General features: G+C 42.0%; 1 protein-coding gene across 1 annotated transcript in view; it reads left to right on the forward strand.

The window, feature by feature from the left end:
• Positions 1-20,709, forward strand: part of ryr3 (ryanodine receptor 3) — a 123,393-nt gene that overhangs the window by 67,225 nt on the left and 35,459 nt on the right. The window contains 11 exon segments of the mRNA XM_078289846.1: positions 4,805-5,078; positions 5,375-5,489; positions 8,948-9,080; positions 11,448-11,551; positions 12,661-12,796; positions 13,361-13,544; positions 14,747-14,849; positions 15,536-15,656; positions 17,098-17,267; positions 18,830-19,050; positions 19,652-19,742. Coding sequence (XP_078145972.1) covers positions 4,805-5,078; positions 5,375-5,489; positions 8,948-9,080; positions 11,448-11,551; positions 12,661-12,796; positions 13,361-13,544; positions 14,747-14,849; positions 15,536-15,656; positions 17,098-17,267; positions 18,830-19,050; positions 19,652-19,742 — 1,652 coding nt within the window.

A 20,709-nucleotide genomic window follows, 5' to 3' on the forward strand; every position in this document is an offset into this window, starting at 1 on the left:
CTTTTTCGACTTTTTCGACCAAGGAATTTGTTTTTGTGACATCAATCATGTTGTAGGATTAGGTGTCACTGTTTCACAATTACAATCAGAAGTGATTTTACTACTATGAAATAAAGTTCATCTGTACTCTATATAACCTCTATCAGAATTCCAGACACATGCTTGTTCTTTGTCAATGACAAAGCTGTCGGTTCAATGACACATCTGAATCTTCACTAATCATATCTATATTCACAAATCTTAGCAGGCGTGTACAAGGCTTTAGGAAAAGATTGAATAGTATAAAACTGACTCTTTATGTCATGCCTTATTTGTATGACACTGGGAAGTTCACTCTTCATTTCAAACATGAACAAGTTTGCTTCTAAAGCCAGAAACAAAAGAACCAAGATAATCTCTGTGCAATACACAATGTACTGTGCAATACAGTTATCTGGGCCTGACCAGCTTTGTGGACACTGTGACAGGGTGATTTTATAAAGATAGTAGTGTGTTTCAGCGTCAGAGCTGCTAGTACTACTATATAAAAGCTAATAAAATGTTGTAAATGTCAGTCTGTTCCTTGTCAGTGGAGCAGCTCCAAGTTTAGTCTGCTGATGACAGAAGAGTTTTAGTTCTCTTGGTTTAATACTCTTAAGTGAGTGCTTTATGTTCACAAATATTGATGAATACTCAATGTTATAACAATACATTTAAGTTTTGTTTAGGGTAGATTTTGATTAAGAGTCAATGCAGTGTGACATACACAGTATTTTGGGTTGCACATTCAGGGATGTAGTGGAGGGCGAACCCACCTAAACTCAGTTGACCCACCTTTTTATTTGCAGAATAGAGTTTACTCAGCTTTTTAGGCTTACATATGTCTTTAATACATAGTCATAAGTCATTCATCACAATTCATAGTATACATCATAAGTAGTTTCAAGCAAGTTATATGAAGATAGGATTTTCTAAGAGGAAAAAAAAGGATAAATTAATGCTTTTCTGAAAATAGAATTTAAATTTGTTCATAATGGTTGTTTACTACTGCACCACTGTGCACACTTCATACATGTTGTCAGATTTTAAGAAATGAGAATTTTTTTTTTTAAAAGCAGCATTACTGACATTAAGGCTGACACTGTAGCATGTATTATGTTTATATATTAAACATAAAAAAGCAAGTTAGCGGTAGACATCGAGAACGTAGCCATTTCCTAATCCTCTGCACTGAGGCTGGATCCAGCAGCACTTCAGCACCAATTCTTCTGAAATGCCACCATATGTGTTCATTTGCTGATTAGCTTGCGGACAGGGGAGTGTGTTTTTTGTGTTCTTTTGGATGCCTCCCATGTGAGCCACTGTTTGAGACGATGCAGAGCAGATGTGGAGCTGCGAGAGACTCACCTTCAGGGCAGCTGGCCTCTCTCTCTCTCTCTCTCTCCCTCTCTCACTCACTCACACTCTCTCTCACCCTCTCTCTCTCTGTCTCTCTCTCTCTCGCCCTCTCTCTCTCTCTCTCTCTCTCTCTCTCTCACTCACTCACGCTCTCTCTCGCCCTCTCTCTCTGTCTCTCTCTCTCTTGCCCTCTCCCTCTCTCGCCCTCTCACTCATTAGGATTCTGCTTGAATCTGACCCTGTGCTCGCTTCAGATGCTGGACTATTTGACTCGAGCGCTCAAAGTTCATCGCTAGCTCGGGAATAGCGATGTTATTGTTTGGAAATAGCGGCTCTGCATTTAGCCGTAGCCTTTTAGCATCCATTTATCATTCCGGGCCATACTTGCGGTGTTCCTTTGTACTTGTGCGCCGTTGTATTGTCCTCTCTCTGAGTACGTGTCATCCCTAATGGATGAAAGTTCTGGATGAGACTTTAAGATGTGGCCCAGGGGGTCAGCCCTGCTGCACCTCAAAACTTTGTAATGAATCCTCCCCCGCGTGGGCTGCGCTTTAATTTTCGTCTGTGTCGCTTTCTACGCTTTGATACAATGCGATTCCTCCGCTTGTGTAGCCCCCTCCGCTCTAAATGGGGATAAAATACACGAGGTCGGGAGAGTACCTGCTCTCTTTTATAAAAAAAAACCAAGAGAAATCTTTTGGTGGCGCCTGGGGAGCGGAGTAATGAGCCCACGGCTGTGCCTGCAGTCCTTGGAACCAATTACACACCTTTTCTCCAAGGCGCTCCTTCTTGAGTCTGAGCTTTTGAAGGACAAGCAAAAGTCAAATACACCTTTAACCCAATAACCAACGGTCAACTCGTTGGAGGTTTGAAAAATCCTAGTAACTGTTCTCCAGCAGCCCTAATTGCATTCACTTAAAATCCTCATCCGGTGTCGCCTCATCTTTAATGGGGAGTCTTACAGCAGAGGTTTGCTGAATGATGAATGAATGTAGCCAGTGTTGGGAAGTCTGTCTTTATTAGGCAGGGCCCGGCACAGAGGGAGAGCTAATGGTCGCATTATTTTTTTCTGTCACGAGGAAGGAGGAGGAACAAGGGGAAGCGATGCAAAAGGTAGTATAAAACACGAATTCATCTTTATACAGCCAAAATCTATCAGAGATGTGCAGCGTCATACAGTATATCCAACACTCATAAATCCTAGTTCCATGCTTCTATGCGGAAATCATGTGTAAAAGTCTCCTTATACATATTTTATATCCTCTCTACCACAGTCTATATAAACGACTGTAGAGGTATGTATCCATTTTTTATACAGAGGTACCTTTTGTGGAGCGTCCTTGAATTAGAAATCCCTCGGGGCAACACACACACACAGACACATACACTCGCCCTTACTCACACACATAATGGGAATGCTTTATTGATTTCGTATGATAGCCATGAATTTAGATTTATGGGCAATAGAGCTTGAAATTTCTATCTCTCCTAGTGCTCGGCTGAGGCAGCCTAGCAAGAGCTAAACGACAAGAGCAGCAGCATAACCTCTGCCCAATCTTGCTCTTATCTTGACAAGAATAAAGAAATTAATATAGTTTTCTGTACCGAACGCTTTTTTTGCTTAGCAGGCTATTTGCCTTGCTGATGATACAAGAATTTTCCAGGATCACGCAAAAATGTTTTACTTTTTCTGCCATTTTGGCACTGTTGTTTTACCTTTTGGGCTCTTTATTGGCTGCCCCTAATGTAGGTGATGCATAAATCTAAGCTTTCTCTATCGTTCCACACATTATAAGTCACTTTGGATCAGGGTGTGTGCTAAACGGCTGAAATGTAAAAATGTAAATGTAATAACCACAGCTCTGCCCATGGTCGTGGAGCTGCTCTGCAGCTTCTGATCATATCAAACTAGTTAGATTGTATCAGCAGGAAGACCTGCATGATCTTGTAGCCCAAGGTGGTGTAATAGACTCAAGGCTGAGAGTCTCAGATATGTCTTGATTTTGTCTTGCATCCCAAACAGCTGCTTTTCACCCCCCAAAAGGTAACAAAATACACATATAGCAAATCAACAACAGTTGCAAAATATAATATATATAAAAGAAAATAGGAGCCAAACTCATCCCTTTATCAATTGCACCAAACAACCTCTTTACAAATATCCAGCGGTCTAGACTGCTTCAGTCGCTGAACAGTGGGATGAGTGAATGTTTCAATCTATTAAAGTCTAAACTATGGGATGCTGAACTGCTGGTTGAAGGCGTAAGCTGGTATTTTTGATGCAGGTCATAATGTAATAGGGGGAAGAGCAGATATTACAGTATGAGCTAGCCTCAGCATTTTGTTTTCACACAGAAAATATGGTCTTGATATTCTAATCAGTCTAGACAGTCTAGCCTGGTGTTGAAGAGAAATGCTGTTGTTCCACACTGTAATCCCATATTGCATAACCAGTTGTTAGCCTTTTCTAGTCTTTCTAAACTTATCTGTGTTGTGTGTGTGTGTGTCTGTGTGTGCATCCGCATTGATTTGTGTCAAGGATGAAATAACAACCCAGCTATGGGAGCCCTGACTCAGCTGAGCACAAACACAGTAGAATCACTCTAGGACTGCAAGCCCAGGAAACAATCTGTGTCGTTTCCCTCGGACACCTGTGGTAAATTTGGCATATTTTTGCACAGCACAACATTATAAGGCGTTTTGAATGCAGTGGCACGGAGAACAATCGACTGGAGTTCCAGTCTGCACATTTTCATCCCCGGCAAATGTTTTCATTGCCGACTTCACTCCAATGGGTTCCATTTTGCTGGAATTATCGGCGCGATGCTGTTTATTGATGCTGCCTCATCTGCATGCATTGTGGATTTAAAGCTGCACTAGGCAACTTCCCACGCTGGTGGCTCCAATTGGCAGTGAGAGGCAACTGTTGGAAAAATTTCAACTTAAATACCCAGACATCGTGTAACGTGATGCCAGTAAACTGCACACAGCACGCTCATGTTTACCAACTTGGCCGGTCTGTGATGCTTTATAGCAAAGGATGCCAAAGGGATGAGAGAGGAAAAGATCTAACGTTGGTGAGTCCAGCTTTCTCTGGATGGAGCGCTCACTCACTGCTGTTTAGGAGACAGATTGTATTTCACTCTTAAGCTTTGATTCATCACTTGCTGTGGGTGGAGACGTTTTCATACCCAGCACCAGCATTTCATTTGGGCAAAGAGATCTCAATTAGTGGGAATGGGACACTCTTCTCTGGTGATTTAGGCTGATAAGACGGGTGTATTTTTAAAAACAAAATCTTGCCTAGTTTAATTTTAGATTAAAATAGAATAGAAAAAGTCACTACAGAGCAGTAACATCATTGTCTAAGCCTCCGATAATATTACTCACTGTGTGGATGGTGACCGTTGAACTCTTGCCTCTCCAGCTAACCTGAAGGAGCTGATCTCCCAGACCATAACCAGCTGGGCCCAGGAGTCACACATCCAGGACCCGGAGCTGGTCAGGGTGATGTTCAGCCTGCTGAGGAGGCAGTACGACGGCATCGGGGAGCTGCTGCGGGCCATGAGGAAGACCTACACCATCAGCGCCGCCTCCGTGCAGGACGCCATCAACCTGCTGGCCTCCCTGGGCCAGATCCGGTCTCTGCTGTCGGTACGCATGGGCAAGGAGGAGGAGAAACTCATGATCGACGGACTGGGGTGAGACGATATGTTAAAATAAAAGCAGCGATGTTTGTCTTTTTAAAGTTGCTAAAGGCCATAGTCGATCAAGGCAGTGTAAATGGTAACAATAATGTGAAAATATTATGACCGGTATTATTTTTTATGATGCCTTTATTCCTTGTAAGTCACTGTATTATCCACATTGATTTCTGTGTCTTACCGGTTTATGTGCCTGCAGCAGGCAGTATCTCCTATGCACAGTGTATTGCCTCATAATGTCGGGATGCGCAGTATACCATGACCTTCACAAGTCTCTTTCTTTGTGTTGCCAGTGATATCATGAACAACAAGGTTTTCTACCAGCACCCCAACCTGATGAGAGTGCTGGGCATGCACGAGACCGTCATGGAGGTCATGGTCAACGTGCTGGGGGGAGACAAGTCACAGGTAGGCGGGACTGCATCTCAACACACTTGGTCGGACTTTTAATATTGACACTAGAGAGGCCAAGCTGTGGTCTATTTAAAGCTGATTTGAATTTTGGAAATGAAATATCTCGGCTTTCAAAATGTCCCTCCATGACTTTTCCAGGACCCAATTTTCAAAATTTTCAAAATCATGCAAGGAAACTTTATGTGTATTTACCCCTTTCAAATGGCAAGTTGTTGGCCTTTTCTTTGATCCTCAAACTCTACTGGCCTTTCTAGTGTTGTTAATGATGGTCAGGTAAGCATGTATATAATTGGACTTGACTGTATTATGCTGTGTAGTTTCTCCTCTGGGTGCCTCCCAGGTGAACCAGTATTTAATTTTATTGTGGATCCAGCCTCCTGAATTGCTCATTTCATATTATGTCCTCCATCACGGTGCATTATGTCATCATGGAGGCATCTGTCTGTCTGTCTGCCTGTCTGCCTGTGTGCAGACACATTCTTGTGAACACAGTACCTCAAGAACACATGATAGAAACTTCATACCCCCTATAGAGGAGATGATCTAATTACACCTTTGAGCACCTTGCTGCATAAATTTGCACATTAATGAGAAATAACAGATTTTCTTGAAACTACTATAACTTTGCTTTAAGATACAGAGTTCATATTAATACCACCCATGTGTTATGTGAAGACAAATATGTTGACATAGACATATTTGCTAATGAATGCATTGATTAGCTTAATTAATGACTTCATTAGCATAACTGGTTACCGTATGTTTAATATATCGTGGTGATTATGACAGGACGTTAGGAAGCCGGAGTGCCTATTGTTTGTTCATATTTGCTTATTGTGAAATTTACCATTTATGTGTTTGGCTTGACTTGATTTTTGTGGCTGCTTTCTTGAAATCAAATTTAACAGTAGAAAATGAATGTAGCATTGATTGGATTGGCCTCTGGACTAATAATAGTTTGGTCCTCAGCTTAGATTGCTCCATGCAATCACAGCAGCAAAGAGTTTGACGTCATCTGCAAGTGCTGGTTTACTCATGTGGGTCCATGTAAACACAGGCTAACGGTGTTGACAGCCCATACAGCTGACAGACTGCAAATTAGAGTGCGGAGGAAACCTGAGCCAGACCCCCTGAAACATGCAAATTCAAAACCTTAAGCGTAGCGAATGAGTAAATAAAAATGAAAAGTATTTTGCATATCTCCTCTTACCTACCACTTACATAGTTATTTATACATTATGAAAGAACTTAGTCGTTATTATAGCACTAATATTTTATTATTCAGTTCTTTGATTTATTTCAGCTCTTGATGCTGAAGTGGTCTGGTAGTTCTGAAGTACATACAGAAGCTACCGTACATTTTTTATGCTTGATAGGCCGCAGATACTGCAGATGTCAGGAAAATGAATGTGTTACATTATGAATTTGCATGTGTATGTTATACTATGAGGCTGCAGTCAGTACATAGAGAGTCTAAACCCTAACCAGGGACCAATAAGCCAAGAGCAACAACCCAATACGGAGAAAGGGGTTCTGGGAACTGGGTGTATGAGCGGGCATGAGAGGGGTGAGGAGGCCTCTGAAGCCTGGCCTTTTTGGGCAGTGCTGAAAGAAGCTGGAAGAGATGGCTGTGATTTAGTATCATGCTGGGTGCCAAGCATGAATTGAACCTCAGACAGACAAGACAGACAGACCTCAGGGAGACAGTCAGGCCTTCATATCGGACTCTGGCGATCTCATCATGTAGTCCCAGACATAAATTCCAGACCGGTTTACTGCCACTTGATATGTGCAGTTCACTTATAGTGGCCGTATAAAGTGTCAGTAGCATAGCTTGTATGTGAGTGTAAAGCGTAGGTCAGGTTTGCAATATTTACTGTCTGAATATCTCGTAATATTGTCTTGCTTATGGCGTCTTATAATATCAAACCATCTGGGACAGTGTTGGGTTATGAATTTGTTAGTCATGGCTTTGCTCACGATGCTCATAATGATATTTCTGTGGCGCTTTGCAGGATGCTCAATGACACTTGCAAGGGTAAAATCAAATCACTAGAACATAAAACTCGGCAAGGCAAGTCATATAGCAGTGTAACACTAAACATTTAGACTAAATGTAAATGAAAACTAACCACATTAATAAAGAGTAAAACTAAACAGGACACGGTGTTCAACATCTAAAAGCAGGGGCAAGATGGACCGGAAGCAGTTTTGTTTTTGAGGGATTTTTTGAAGGAACTGAGTGAATTAGTTTCCAAGTTCCAGAGGGAGACTTTGTGACTTGTCTAAAACTAACTAAAATAATATAAAAAATACAGGTGAAATGTTTTCAGTTGTTATCTTTTTGTTTATCTGCAGCATGAAACAGAATTAATTTGGGGCAAATAATTTTTGGCTATTTTTACTGAACACTAATTGAGAAATTCATATAAATACATTTGAAAGTATTTATGATTTATTGTTTGTATTACACAATACCTGTTGCATACCTGTTGCAAACATATACAAAATACACTTTTTGAACATTATACCTTTAAGAAGTACCATCCCTACCAAAAATACTAAAACTAGAGCTGAAACTAAATAAAAATTAAACTAAAACTACCAAACCCACACTGAAAACTAACTAAAACTAAACTGACATTTAAATAATAATTGAAGACTATATAAAAAAACTAATGAAAGATCCCAAACTACAATAGATACACTGTGATGGAAAATGCTTGGTGGTCCTAGTTGGAGGGGTTAGAAGGTTTGCATTTGAGGTGGAGGAGGGTTGGGTTGAACTGGGAGCCAGTGGAGGTTCTGCAGGACAGTGATGGTCTGTTGAGTGGGTATGGGTGGGAATGGTGGCAAATAATTAAAGATATTGAAGCTTGTTTAGGATGTTGGAGGAGGATGCTGTTGCAGCACTCCAGTCTAGAGGTGATGAATGAGGGTTTCAGCGGCAGAGGAGAGGGATGAACAGAGATGGGAAATGTTTTGGAGGTGGAAAAGTGAAATGAGGTTTGGAAGAGAGGACAGGAACAAGAATGACATCAGGGTTATGGATTTGGAGGAAGAGGAAACACAGGGACTGTCACTGCTGAGAGAGAAACTATTATGTTATATCGCGACAGATTCGGGGCTCATGATTTTGGTTTCAGATGTGTTGCAGTTGAGTAAATTGGCGAGGGTGGAGTGTGTGGCGGCAGCGAGACTTTTGGTGCAGTTGTAGAGTCAGAGGCGACGGTGATTTGATTTAGGCGACGCTTGTAGAGGATGAAAAGGAGGGGACCAAGTACTGAGCCTTGGGGGACACCTTGGGAGGCCAGGAACAGAAAGTTAGGATAACATCTGTGTTGTTTTGTTTGTTTGTTCAATTGTTTCACACCATTTCACATACAAAAACTGAGGGTCTGCTTTGACTCCGATTCATTTCTATGTTTGTGTTTTCATTTCTCCCTCCACAGGAGATCGCCTTCCCCAAAATGGTGGCCAGCTGCTGTCGCTTCTTGTGCTACTTCTGTCGCATCAGCCGTCAGAACCAGAAGGCCATGTTCGACCACCTGAGCTACCTGCTGGAGAACAGCAGTGTTGGGCTGGGTAAGCCGTGACAGATTCTCAAAACAAGAGGCTCTCCTCTCCTGGCAGCTACTGACAGTCACTGTCGAGCCGCTGTTACTATTATTACACACATATCACTCTGAGAGAGGAAGACAGAGGTACATTAGCAAGCCTCCACTTGTACGGAAAGCAATTTATAGATGAGGACCAAAACAAGGCAACATAAAATGTATTCCTTGATATTTTACTTTTTTAATTAACTGTGAGGAGGGAGTAGTGGGTCATCTTTAAACATTAAAAACCCTATTGAAGACTCATTTGTCCTACAAACCCAGCTTGAAGGCAAGCTATAATTCACTAAGCCCTAGAGGTGTGAAATAAAAATGGCTCGGCTGCTGATAAGCAAAGATTTCATTGTTGTAATACAAAACAAATTGAATATTGTTAATGTTTAGTCAATCAATCAATCAATCAATCAATCAATCAATCAATCAATCAATCAACCAACCAATCAATCAGTCTCTATTTTTTTATAGCACACTTGCAAATAATGCAATTCAAAGGAGTTTAACAACAAACATAAACAATAAAGCAGAAGCCAACCATAAAATGAGAAATTAAAATATGTGGAAAAATATAGGTGAAAGATGGATGAGAGATGAGCAGAAGCAGTGGAAGAGAAAGATGGAAGATTGGCTTTTCAGACAGGAAAGATAAGCTGGGGAGTGATTTAGTGAAGGAGTAAGTGGGAGAGAGGTAATGAGAGAAGAGAGGAAGATTGAGAGAAAGAGAAGTTATGGGGATACCTTGACTTTTTGAATATCCTCACCAAGCACTTGCCACACTACAGGAATTGACTTTTCGTCTTTCAGCTACCCTCAGAATGCCTCAAAACGCTCATTGACACCAACGGGTGCCACTTACCGGACGACTTTTTCAGCTCACCCTAACCCCCACATTATGACAAGTGGCTGCTGAAGAAAAATAACAGCCTCTTACCGAAAATGCCGAGGTATCTCCTCAAGATTGAGAGGGAAGGAGACCGGGGGAAGAGATGAAGGGAGATGATAGAGAGAGAGCAGAGCAGCAGGGAGGGAGGGTGGATGAGGGACGGGGGTTATTTAGGCATGCAGGGCAGGACTGATGAGTCACTGGGCTCCGGCTGCCGCTGCCGCTGTGAACCGAGGCACCTCACTGCAAGAGGGGAGAAGAGCTTCGCTGTCTGGAGATCACAGCGCTCACTGATGAGCACATACGCATTGTGATCCCTAATGAACCCTTTGATATTTGATTACTCATTTACACCAGATATGTCTAGCTGTCGATCTGATAGTCCTGATAAAGGAGTGTGGAGTCTGTCATTTAGATAATGGGATGGTGCTGTGAGAGACTTGGCCTGTGTTTTCTATGGGTAAATGTTTATGTTCAATGCTTTACTAATTACTAATTGTCCCAAATGAACAATTCAAGAAGGACATAGTTAGATTTATAACACATTTGGTGGAAACACTCTTATATTAATTGCTTTACAGTACCGTGAGAGCAATTATTTTGAGTATAGCTGGTCAATGGGAATGTAACCTCTCACTCTGGCAGTTTTTCTACACATAAAGCTACAGAATTCACAGCGTTGAAGCTAGAGATGGCTACATAATCAGAGTATTTCTGTGCTTGTTGTGATCAAACATGACAACAATCTGTTCAAAAGTGCTTTGATTACAATGATAATGCTCATGGTAGCAGATAGGAGCCACACTCCATTAAAATCTCCATTAAAAATATGTTGTTTGATGATGGGCTCCATAGCCGAAAACATACGCACCATTTGGAGAGAGTATAATATCTATGTGGTACCAGGGTTTTTTTGAGCATTTTATGTTTACACCTCTGCTCCCCTTGTTTTAAATATTACTGGAGTAATGTCGCATTTTTGAAAGGATGTGACCGGTGCTCTTTGTTAAACATGTGGGAATTCATCAAAATTGCAAGACGTTCCAATGTCTGTTGGAAATTCTTAATTCAGCAAAAATATGCTGCACTGCATTAACCTTACATTTCTGGAGGGGGTATGTAGAATATTCAAATGTATGTATTTATTTTATTTTTATTTTTTGTTATTTATTTATTTAGATTTATATTCATATATTTTATTTGTTTTGATTAAGGTTGGGTGTAGTGAGAAGAAGTCAGTGGTCCCAATGTCAGACATAGACCAGGACTGATCTTATCAACACTTAATCCAAACAGAACCTGCTGTTCAGAGGACGAGACTGAGAGAGAGAGAATACAGTGCAGCAGATGTAGATAGACTGCCCCCTGTTGTTTAGTATGGAACCAAATGCAAAGTGCCTTTTGGCTTATCTGGTGACAATTTCTATGTGTGTGTGTGTGTGTGTGTGTGTGTAGCCTCTGAAGCTATGCGGGGCTCCACTCCACTGGACGTCGCAGCCTCTTCAGTGATGGACAACAACGGGCTGGCTCTGGCCCTGGAGGAGCCCGACCTGGAGAAGGTTTGCTACTTCAGCATGGAATAAAAAGCACAGTAGTGAACACAGTCCTGGCTGCAGGACTAAACCACTGAGGTGGATCTAAATTAGGCATCATTGCACCATAACTGGCCCTCAAACGACTTTGCTCTGCATAAAAACTTTTCATCACTCACAGCAGATATTTTTTAACTTAGAATAAAATAAAGTGCACAAATAACATGTATTTGGCAGGGGTATAGTCACTAATTGTATTATCTTTGTCAGCAGAAATCTGCACTTTGAACAGTTGGTTTGTAAAATAGCTGCAATGCCATAACTCATAGATCACAGTGGCTATTAAACTGTTTAGCTCAAGCATACAACACTGCATACACTGGTCCCAGGCTGATTTACTAGCCAGTGGTTGCCGTTCATGCTGACTTCAAGCCTAATTGGTTGCTGAAGCGCGATAGTCTGTCATATGATAGACTTACTTTAGTGTTAAATGCTAATTCAGGCACTGTGAAATTGGCAAAACGAATTGAAATCAAACAACTTGAAACGTGCTCAGGAAACTATGAGCAGGAATGGGAAAAACAGGGATTTAAAACCGACGGTGCATTAATTGTATCTGATGGTGCATTGCTCCCTAATGCACAATCGTGGAACTGGGCCCAAGTGTACAGAAGCAACCTGTTGCAACCTCAAAAAGCATAAATACAGGGATAGTGGGATGAAGTCTTTTTTGCTCAAATGGTTGTCAATATGTCATTTTAGTACATTTTAGTAGTATTTACAGTATTTTACAGTACTTGAAACAGTCTGGACCGTGGTGTAATCAGCAGATTCCTTTGCATTATTAACAACTCACATTATTTCATATTAAAACTTCTCTCCATTGACTTATGGTGGAAGTAATAGATAGAAATAGAAAATTGATGGCACACCAGTTTTCCCTATGAAAAATGAAGTACGTTTTTGTGCAAGTTGAATAAGCCAGCTCAGCAAATGCTTTCAAGCCGTCACTGTTACTGACACTGACAGTGAAAAGACAGAGTGGGCCATTATAATACCCAGGAGAGGAGCAGAGCTGTGTCTGTTTGGTCCCTGTGAGGAACTGTGTGACTTAATGTGTGTGTGTGTGTGTCTAGGTGGTGACATACCTGGCAGGCTGTGGTCTGCAGAGCTGTGCCATGCTGGTTGCCAAGGGTTACCCAGACCTGGGCTGGAACCCCATAGAGGGAGAGCGCTACCTCTCCTTCCTGAGATTCGCTGTCTTCAGCAACGGTATGTAGTGTAGCAGAAGCCCATAGGCAGCGCATGGAGTGAAGAAATGTTGCGTTTTAAATGTGCTACATGTAGCATTTTAACATCACTAAATCATTACCGCATAAATTTTGACGCGTTAGTATAATTACTTTAAACAGAAGATTGCCTCTGCACTGCATTTTATACTGTGTCACCGGGTCGGATTTGGCAAGAAACCTTGCTTTATGGCACAAAGGGAGATTGCTTTATGGCACAAAGCAGGACTCATTTTCACTCTGCATGTAATACACAACTTACTTCCAGTTCAACTATTCTAACTGCAACAAGGTTTATAGGAAATGTTGTCATAATTTTGAGAAATGCAAAATGTAGAAGTTTGCATGGCACTTGGGGTCATGTTTTTGAGAATGTGTGTTAGTGACATTCTCCCCTCCGTCAACAATTACTATCGAGGCACATAAATGACACCTGGAGCTGCTTAGTGACCAACAGTAGAAGACTGTGGTTGTATAGGGAAACTCCCAGGTGTGAATGAATGAATGATAAATGTGTCTGTATGTGTGTGTTGCACCAATATATCAGGTGAGAGCGTGGAGGAGAACTCCAACGTGGTGGTGAAGCTGCTGATCAGGCGTCCGGAGTGTTTCGGCCCCGCCCTGAGGGGAGAGGGAGGCCAGGGGCTGCTGGCTGCCATGAAGGAGGCCATCAAGATCTCCGATGACCCTGCCCTGGACCTGCCCAACTGCCCCGCTGGAGTCACTACTGGGTAGGGATACACTCCACTTTCTCTTCCATGATTTTATAGGGTTTTTTTCAGGGTGGAAACAGCATTTAGCATTTAGAAAACCATACTAATGAAATTATTTTAGTGTTAGCAGCTCTTTAAGAGATGGTGACCTATAAAATGGTATGGGGAACTCAGATCCACACTGTGGAAAAATAATTTGTCCCAGATGCCTTGAGATTATTATACTGCACTTTCAATATGACTTGCAATATAATTCTTAATGGTAGTCTACGTGGTTTAAAACCCATTCAGTGGCTCGACAGCAGTCGATTGTGATAAAGTCTCCCATTAGACTTCCCATTGTATTTCTGGGATTTCCTACACCAGCATTAGCCATACAGTTATTGCACTTTTTAATATTGCAATATCGATATGAATTTGATATAGTGTTCATCCCCATTATTTGGTGGGAATCAGTGTTTCCTTCCTTGGGCCACCCTGCCTAGAGGAACTGCTACCTCACCTAAAAGGAGACCATCGCTGTTGGTATGAATGGGGAGTTTTAGCATCAGATAGTCTAAACGCCACATGAGACATGAGACATTTGTACCCCACCAAGAAAATAATTCTATGGGAAAGTATTTGCTATAATCTACCACCAGGTAATATGTCTTTTTTTGAACTGTTACTCAGTTAGACAGGTTAGTTAACAACAAATTTTGCCATTAGTGGTGGACATTTGAGATTTGGTGGGAGGTAAGACTGAAAAAAAAACAATAAGAGGATAAAGAGAATCGAGTAGAACGGCCTTGAGTTTGACCAATAGTGTGAGCAGAATGTTGAGTGTGTTACTGTATTCCTGCACACATCAGTATGTAAAGGTTGTGATACACAGGCAACATTTTGATGCAGTAGAAAAGGTCATTATTGCCTTAAGCAGGGATAGGGAGTGGAAAGTGGGACAAAATCAATGTAAATAACATAGCGGGCTTTAAGGAGCTCATGTATCGTGACAAAACATTGTTCGTTATAATTGTTTGCAGAATTGCCCATCTACTATGCCTCAGTATATTGCCCATTTATTTCTTAAATTGCCTGGTAAAATCTATAAGCTTATGGTCCCTACATAGCTTTCCTAATACAAACTCCCTAAGTGCTAAGCAGGTTTCCAATATTCTATAAAAAGAATTTTTTTGTCCCAGTGACGGAGAGTGACGTGTGTTTCCCTCTCTGTGTGTCAGGTCTGGTGATGAAGAGGGGGAGGTGATCCATATGGGCAACGCCATCATGTCCTTCTACTCTGCCCTCATTGACCTGCTGGGACGCTGCGCCCCGGAGATGCATGTGAGTCATTCAACAACAACAATAACAACAACATGAGCCGAAGCACGACATACTGCAATAATGACCTGCAACCAAGGGCATAGCCAGAGAGACAGACTTGGTTCAGGACTAAGACAGTTTTTCCAGCTTTGTGCAATGATCCTATTCCAGTAGAATTTTAATGAAGTCTTTAGAGTGCTACATCATCCCATATCCTTAATCCAACAATATATAAATTTAGCCATCGTATTGTCATGATAATATTAACGTTTGAAGCTCAGTTCAAACATTTGCACAGCTCACATGTCAAACTATTTTCCAGACCGGTGAATATTTAATGAGTTAATGATATTACAGTAGCTATATAAATACATATAATGAGAGAATGCATAGGAAGGTTTGTTGTTGAGTTGTTCTATTACGATCTGTAACTTAACAATGTCAGGTCAACTCGACATTTCAAAATGACTGAAAGAGGATGATGACAAGTTTGAAGTTGGTGGACCAGATTGTGTAAGCACTTCAGGTGGAACAGTCAAATACCATGGAAACTGATGAGTCAGTGGGCTATCTTAGGACTGCAGCAATGTCTGTTATCAGAAAATTTCCCTTTGGTCATGGAAAAAAAGTCACCACAACAGGAGCTCCTATAGTGACGCAAATGAAATCATGTTTAACTAGGATTTTTCTGCTTGTGTCTCTTACAGCTCATCAACAAGGGTAAAGGCGAGGCGCTGCGTATCCGAGCCATCCTGCGCTCCCTGGTCCCCACCACAGACCTGGTGGGCGTCATCAGCATCCCCCTGAAAACGCCTACGGTCAACAAAGGTACGGTTCAGCCAGCGTTGGTGGCTATAGTTGATGGTTGAAGAGCAACAGACAGGTCGACACATTCTTCATCTTTTTGTTCAGGATTCAGGTGTGTAGGTTTAATTTCAGCTTTGCAAGTTTGGAAGCTATGCCCCCATTGCTGCTGCTATTATGTATATAAACCAGGTGTAAACCAAGACCAAGTCCAAAAAGTTCAAGACTAAGTTAAGGAGGAGACTGGAGCAATTCGAGTCCTATTCAAGCCCAATGCCAATATAGCCAGTAAACAGTGTACATGTCTTTCCAAATGTAAAAAAATAATGCTGAAGGAGTTTAAGGATGAACAGAGATATAGATGTATCTGCAGGAACTCTGTATTATATGCGTCAACATCCAATTAATTGCATAGAAATTGATTAATCAACATAGAAGTTTGAGGACCATCACAAGTTTCTACAGGTGAAATCCCTTAAATCGTTTGTAGTGATGGGGAGAAAGTAAACCAAGGTGGACCAGATGGAGAAAAACGTATCTTTTTTTTTAGAATTTTTAGATTAACATGTCACTATACTTTATTTCCTAGAATTATGAAGGAAAAAAAAGTTGTTATGGCTAGTAAGTAAATCAGGCTGCTAGATCAAGGCAACACTTCCTCTGATTTACACTAAAATTATTGTCTCTCTCAGTGGAGTAGAGCCATGCCAGCGGGCGTTATATCATGGTGACTGATCGTCTCCTCTGAGCCACGTGGCCTTCAGGAACCGATTTCTATTCACTCCTCGCTCTGCGTTTCCACCGTGGAAGAAGCACTGTCGCCAAAAAGGTCTTTACCTCTCCAGTTTGTGCTTTACCCAAAAAAAACATGTCATGTTTAGTCATCATCCTCACTGAAAACGCTATCCTCAGAGATGCACTCGAACCGGATCTTGGCGAGAGCCTAATCAAGCCGCGGATCCAATTTCCTTGGTGACATAATTCTAATGAGAACGCGAGCGGCGTCTTGCACGGCTGAACGTCAGGGGTTTCACTTTGGTGATATGTTTCCGCAGCTTATCATGCTTGGAATTACTTTTTTCCTTACTCAATGCCCTCCTGCGCTTATCTGTTTGCTTTCCGCATCTTTCGTAGCAGGTGTCATTACAGATGACAAAAGTAAACTCAAGGGAGAGTGTCTCAATAAATACATACTGTAGTAAAAGTTGAGCTAACTTTCTTTGGTGCTGTTAGTTAAATTCTTGTGTTGCTCTTCCTCCCTTTTTCCTCCTCTCTCTTCTTATGCTCCTCATCTTCCTTGTCTTCTTGTATTTGTTCTTCCTCTTCTTCCAATCAACATCCTCCTCCTCTTGTTCCTACTGAATACTCTATTGTAATGCCCTCAATATGTAAGTATATATTTTGATAAAAAATGGCGAATAAACTTGAAGCTGTTCTTTCCTCCTCTAATCTGGCTCCTGTTCAGATGGCTCGGTGACTGAACCGGACATGTCTGCCAGCTTCTGTCCGGACCACAAGGCCCCCATGGTGCTCTTCCTGGACCGCGTGTACGGCATCGAGGACCAGAGCTTCCTGCTCCAGCTGCTGGAGGTCGGCTTCCTGCCTGACCTCCGAGCCTCGGCGTCTCTGGACACGGTGAGCGAGAGAGAAACTAATCCATCAGCAAACATTCGCCACATTGCAAGCTTACCTAGCGAGCCTCATGCCTCCAAAATATCCCTCCCCAAAGGAGTGAGTTAGGCCCTCAAACCTACCTGTTAACAGCTGTTACACGTCCTAGATACAACATCTTGTACCATTTTATATCAACTATCTATCTATATTCCTGTAAAGGGATATTTAATTAAAGCTCAATATTTTATCTATCATTCCACCCAATTTTTCCACACAAGGCGTGAGCTTTATGACCAGCTGCTTGGTAATAATTTGAATGCAAACAGTGACACTTGGTGTCCGGTTTGCTCATCAGGGAGGAGCAACAAAGACAGAAAACCTCAGCAAACACGAACAGCGATGGCTCAGCACTTCCATCAGAACAAAGCCTTGTCATGACCGACATGAAAGTCGTCTTTGGTAAAAATCATCCGGTTAGGAAGAGTAAACCTGTCGTCCACTTATCCTCTAAATGAGACGATGAGTCGATGCGATGCCTCCGTGGAAGTTTACTTCAAAGTCACTCTGATCAATGCTCACTCCTTTGCCACCCAATCAAAGACAGCCAGATAAAAAGCTGCTATTCCGGTCTTGTCTCGTCCCCAGGAGTATAATATTCCCTGCTGGGGCAATGACACAGTCACCATGGGACCACTGTAATTACTCCACCATTATCTCCTGAGGAAATATAATGACCGTCCACATAAAATGACAACTAATTCAGCTGACATTGAGATAAATTGTATCGCAATGTCAGCTGAATTAGTTTCAGGAGTCAAACTAGATGAACAGTGACATCATTTAACCCCCGTCAGCTGGGGTCACAGTCTCTCGCATGGCGGTAGATGTGCAGTGAACATATTGAGTTTGTCAATGACAGTTTGTCAATGGAGGGTGGCAGCTTGGGCAGACTTTTGCTCCATTCCCATGCACTACATCACCTGATTCAGCTGTACGGTTTAGTTTAGATGTCAGAGGTGTTTGTAACAGAAGCCGACACATCCTCTATTTGAGAGGAAGGCTTCAGTTTGGAAAGTTAAACCTAAACCTGTGATTTGTCTGCAGTTGTGTTGCCTTGCTACCTTTAGGGATTAATAAAGATTGCAAATGTTTAAAAAAGAAGCAGTATTCCTATATGGAGGAAAGCCTTTTTTGCTAGTGAGAGTATTCATGAGGGATTGTTTACGTGTGATGCATCAGGTTAATTTGCCCAAATAAGGGATAAAACTGCAAATCCACACCCTCCAGAGTCTTATTTACAGTTAAAGACACTTGTTCTGTTTAAATGGCCTTTCTGGTCTTTCAAACCTTGCTGAATCGGTACAAAGATATCGTGACATCAGGATTAAAGTAAGGCTATTCAGCTGCACTGTCCCAGGGCGGTAACTTTTATCAACCCAGGACCCACATTGGGCTTATTTTTCCCTGCTACCTGGAGCCCGGAGTCTTTCCAACCTATTACTAATCTTGACATGCGGAGACCGTACGCTGTGAATTGGCTCTCTGGCCCTTAGCTAAATTTCTTGTTGTCCTCCGTCCCGCAGGAGGTGCTGAGCACCACGGAGACGGCCTTGGCCATGAACAGGTACATCGGCACGGCCCTGCTGCCTCTGCTGACTCGGTGCGCCGCTCTCTTCGCCAGCACGGAGCACTACGCCGGGCTGGTCGACTCCACCCTGCAGACCATCTACCGGCTGTCCAAAGGCCGCTCGCTCACCAAGGCCCAGAGGGACGCCATCGAGGAGTGTCTGCTGGCTGTCTGCAAGTACGGCCTGCCAAGCTCGCTCACGCTCAGCTGAGTGAAAGTATTAAAGGGGAGAGGAGGGGGGAGCGGTTACAGTGGCTGCTATTTTTCAAATAATGCTACTGTCAAATGGCTTGCCTCAGGCTTTAGTACAACATATTAGACAGCCCTCTGTTCCACTTTGCTATTGCATGTAGGTCTATTCACTATTCTTTGACAAACCAGCCAAATCACAACCTTCTGGGAACAATGACATCAGCTTCACTTGATAGATTAATACCAATATTTTATTATGGTTAATAAATAAAGCACTGATTTAATGCACTTTTAGACCCAAAACATAGGACATGCTGTATTTGACTTGTGGCCCTTTAAATATGATTGTACATAGTGCTTTTACTTTTCTAATTACATAGATGCTCACCCTAATTTAATAGCACAAAGGATAGTTATGGCACATGTATTGGTGAAATGTTCTGTGCTTGAATCTGCCATTCTTTTAACTTCCCTGTATTTCTGTTGTTTTGTTAATGTTTTTATTGAATTTCTGGTGTTTACCACACTCTCTACCCTTTCCTCCTGTATTTCTATTCTGAAACAATATCCTTCACCTACTTCCCAGGCATCTGCGTCCCTCCATAATGCAGCAGCTGCTCAGGCGGCTGGTGTTCGACGTGCCCATGCTCACCGAGTACTGCAAGATGCCCCTCCGGGTGAGGCGCCGGACACACATTTTTGTCATTATTCTGTTGATTTATGAGTAGGAGTTGGGGGGGATAATTGTGCCACGCAATCAGCGACATCTCCTATTTCACGACCCATCCATCCTCCTCACTTCCCGTGCGTTGGACAGGTTTTCTCACACCGCTGAAATGCTGATACGATCGCCGCCTCCCCTGAGCGTTTCATCAACGGTTGATATTTGGCATCACAAATCATCCCTCCCACAGATACAGACAATTCTACCGCACACACTCACACACACATATGCACAGCCCACCCCACCTCTCCATCTTCACATCATCTTGATTTACTTCCATCATCTTTCTTCCCACCACTGGTTGTCATATACCAGTTGTCACCTTCTCTTCCTCTTGTCCTCCCTGCACATCAATATGTAAGCCTGGGACTGAGGAACAACCTTTTTTGTAACACGTTGCACAGGACAGGGAGGGAAAACCAAAATTCTCACTTTAGTTTCAGTTCTATTAATTTGTGTAAATAAAAGGGTATGGCATCAGACAATATAAACAGTAAATGAATTAATATGCAGAGGTGGTTCACAAAGCTCCTTGGGGCTTTGGAACACTGTAATGAGAAACATATCATTCACAATATAAGAATAGCAAACAAAATTGATGAATAGATGGGGAATGAGGAAGAAAGAACTGCGCTCTCACAGAAAAAATAGACAGAAAATTGACATTTTAAATATGGAAATGATCAAGTTTTCATTTGACTCAATTTATGTAATGTTCAATGCTCACTCTGTGACGAAGACTTTGTCTTCTGGCCTTTTATGTTATAGTGATCTTATGATACTATTATTAGTTTAAGTGGAGATTTTAAAGGGGGATTAAGTAATCTATTACCCTTATTGACCTCTATTGGCAACAAGTAGTAATTGCAGCAACATCAATAGAAGTTTCTGGTTCAGATGGGCATGGAGTTTTTCATCCA

Source organism: Centroberyx gerrardi, chromosome 18 (genome assembly GCF_048128805.1).
Source record: "Centroberyx gerrardi isolate f3 chromosome 18, fCenGer3.hap1.cur.20231027, whole genome shotgun sequence".
Lineage (NCBI taxonomy): Eukaryota > Metazoa > Chordata > Actinopteri > Beryciformes > Berycidae > Centroberyx > Centroberyx gerrardi.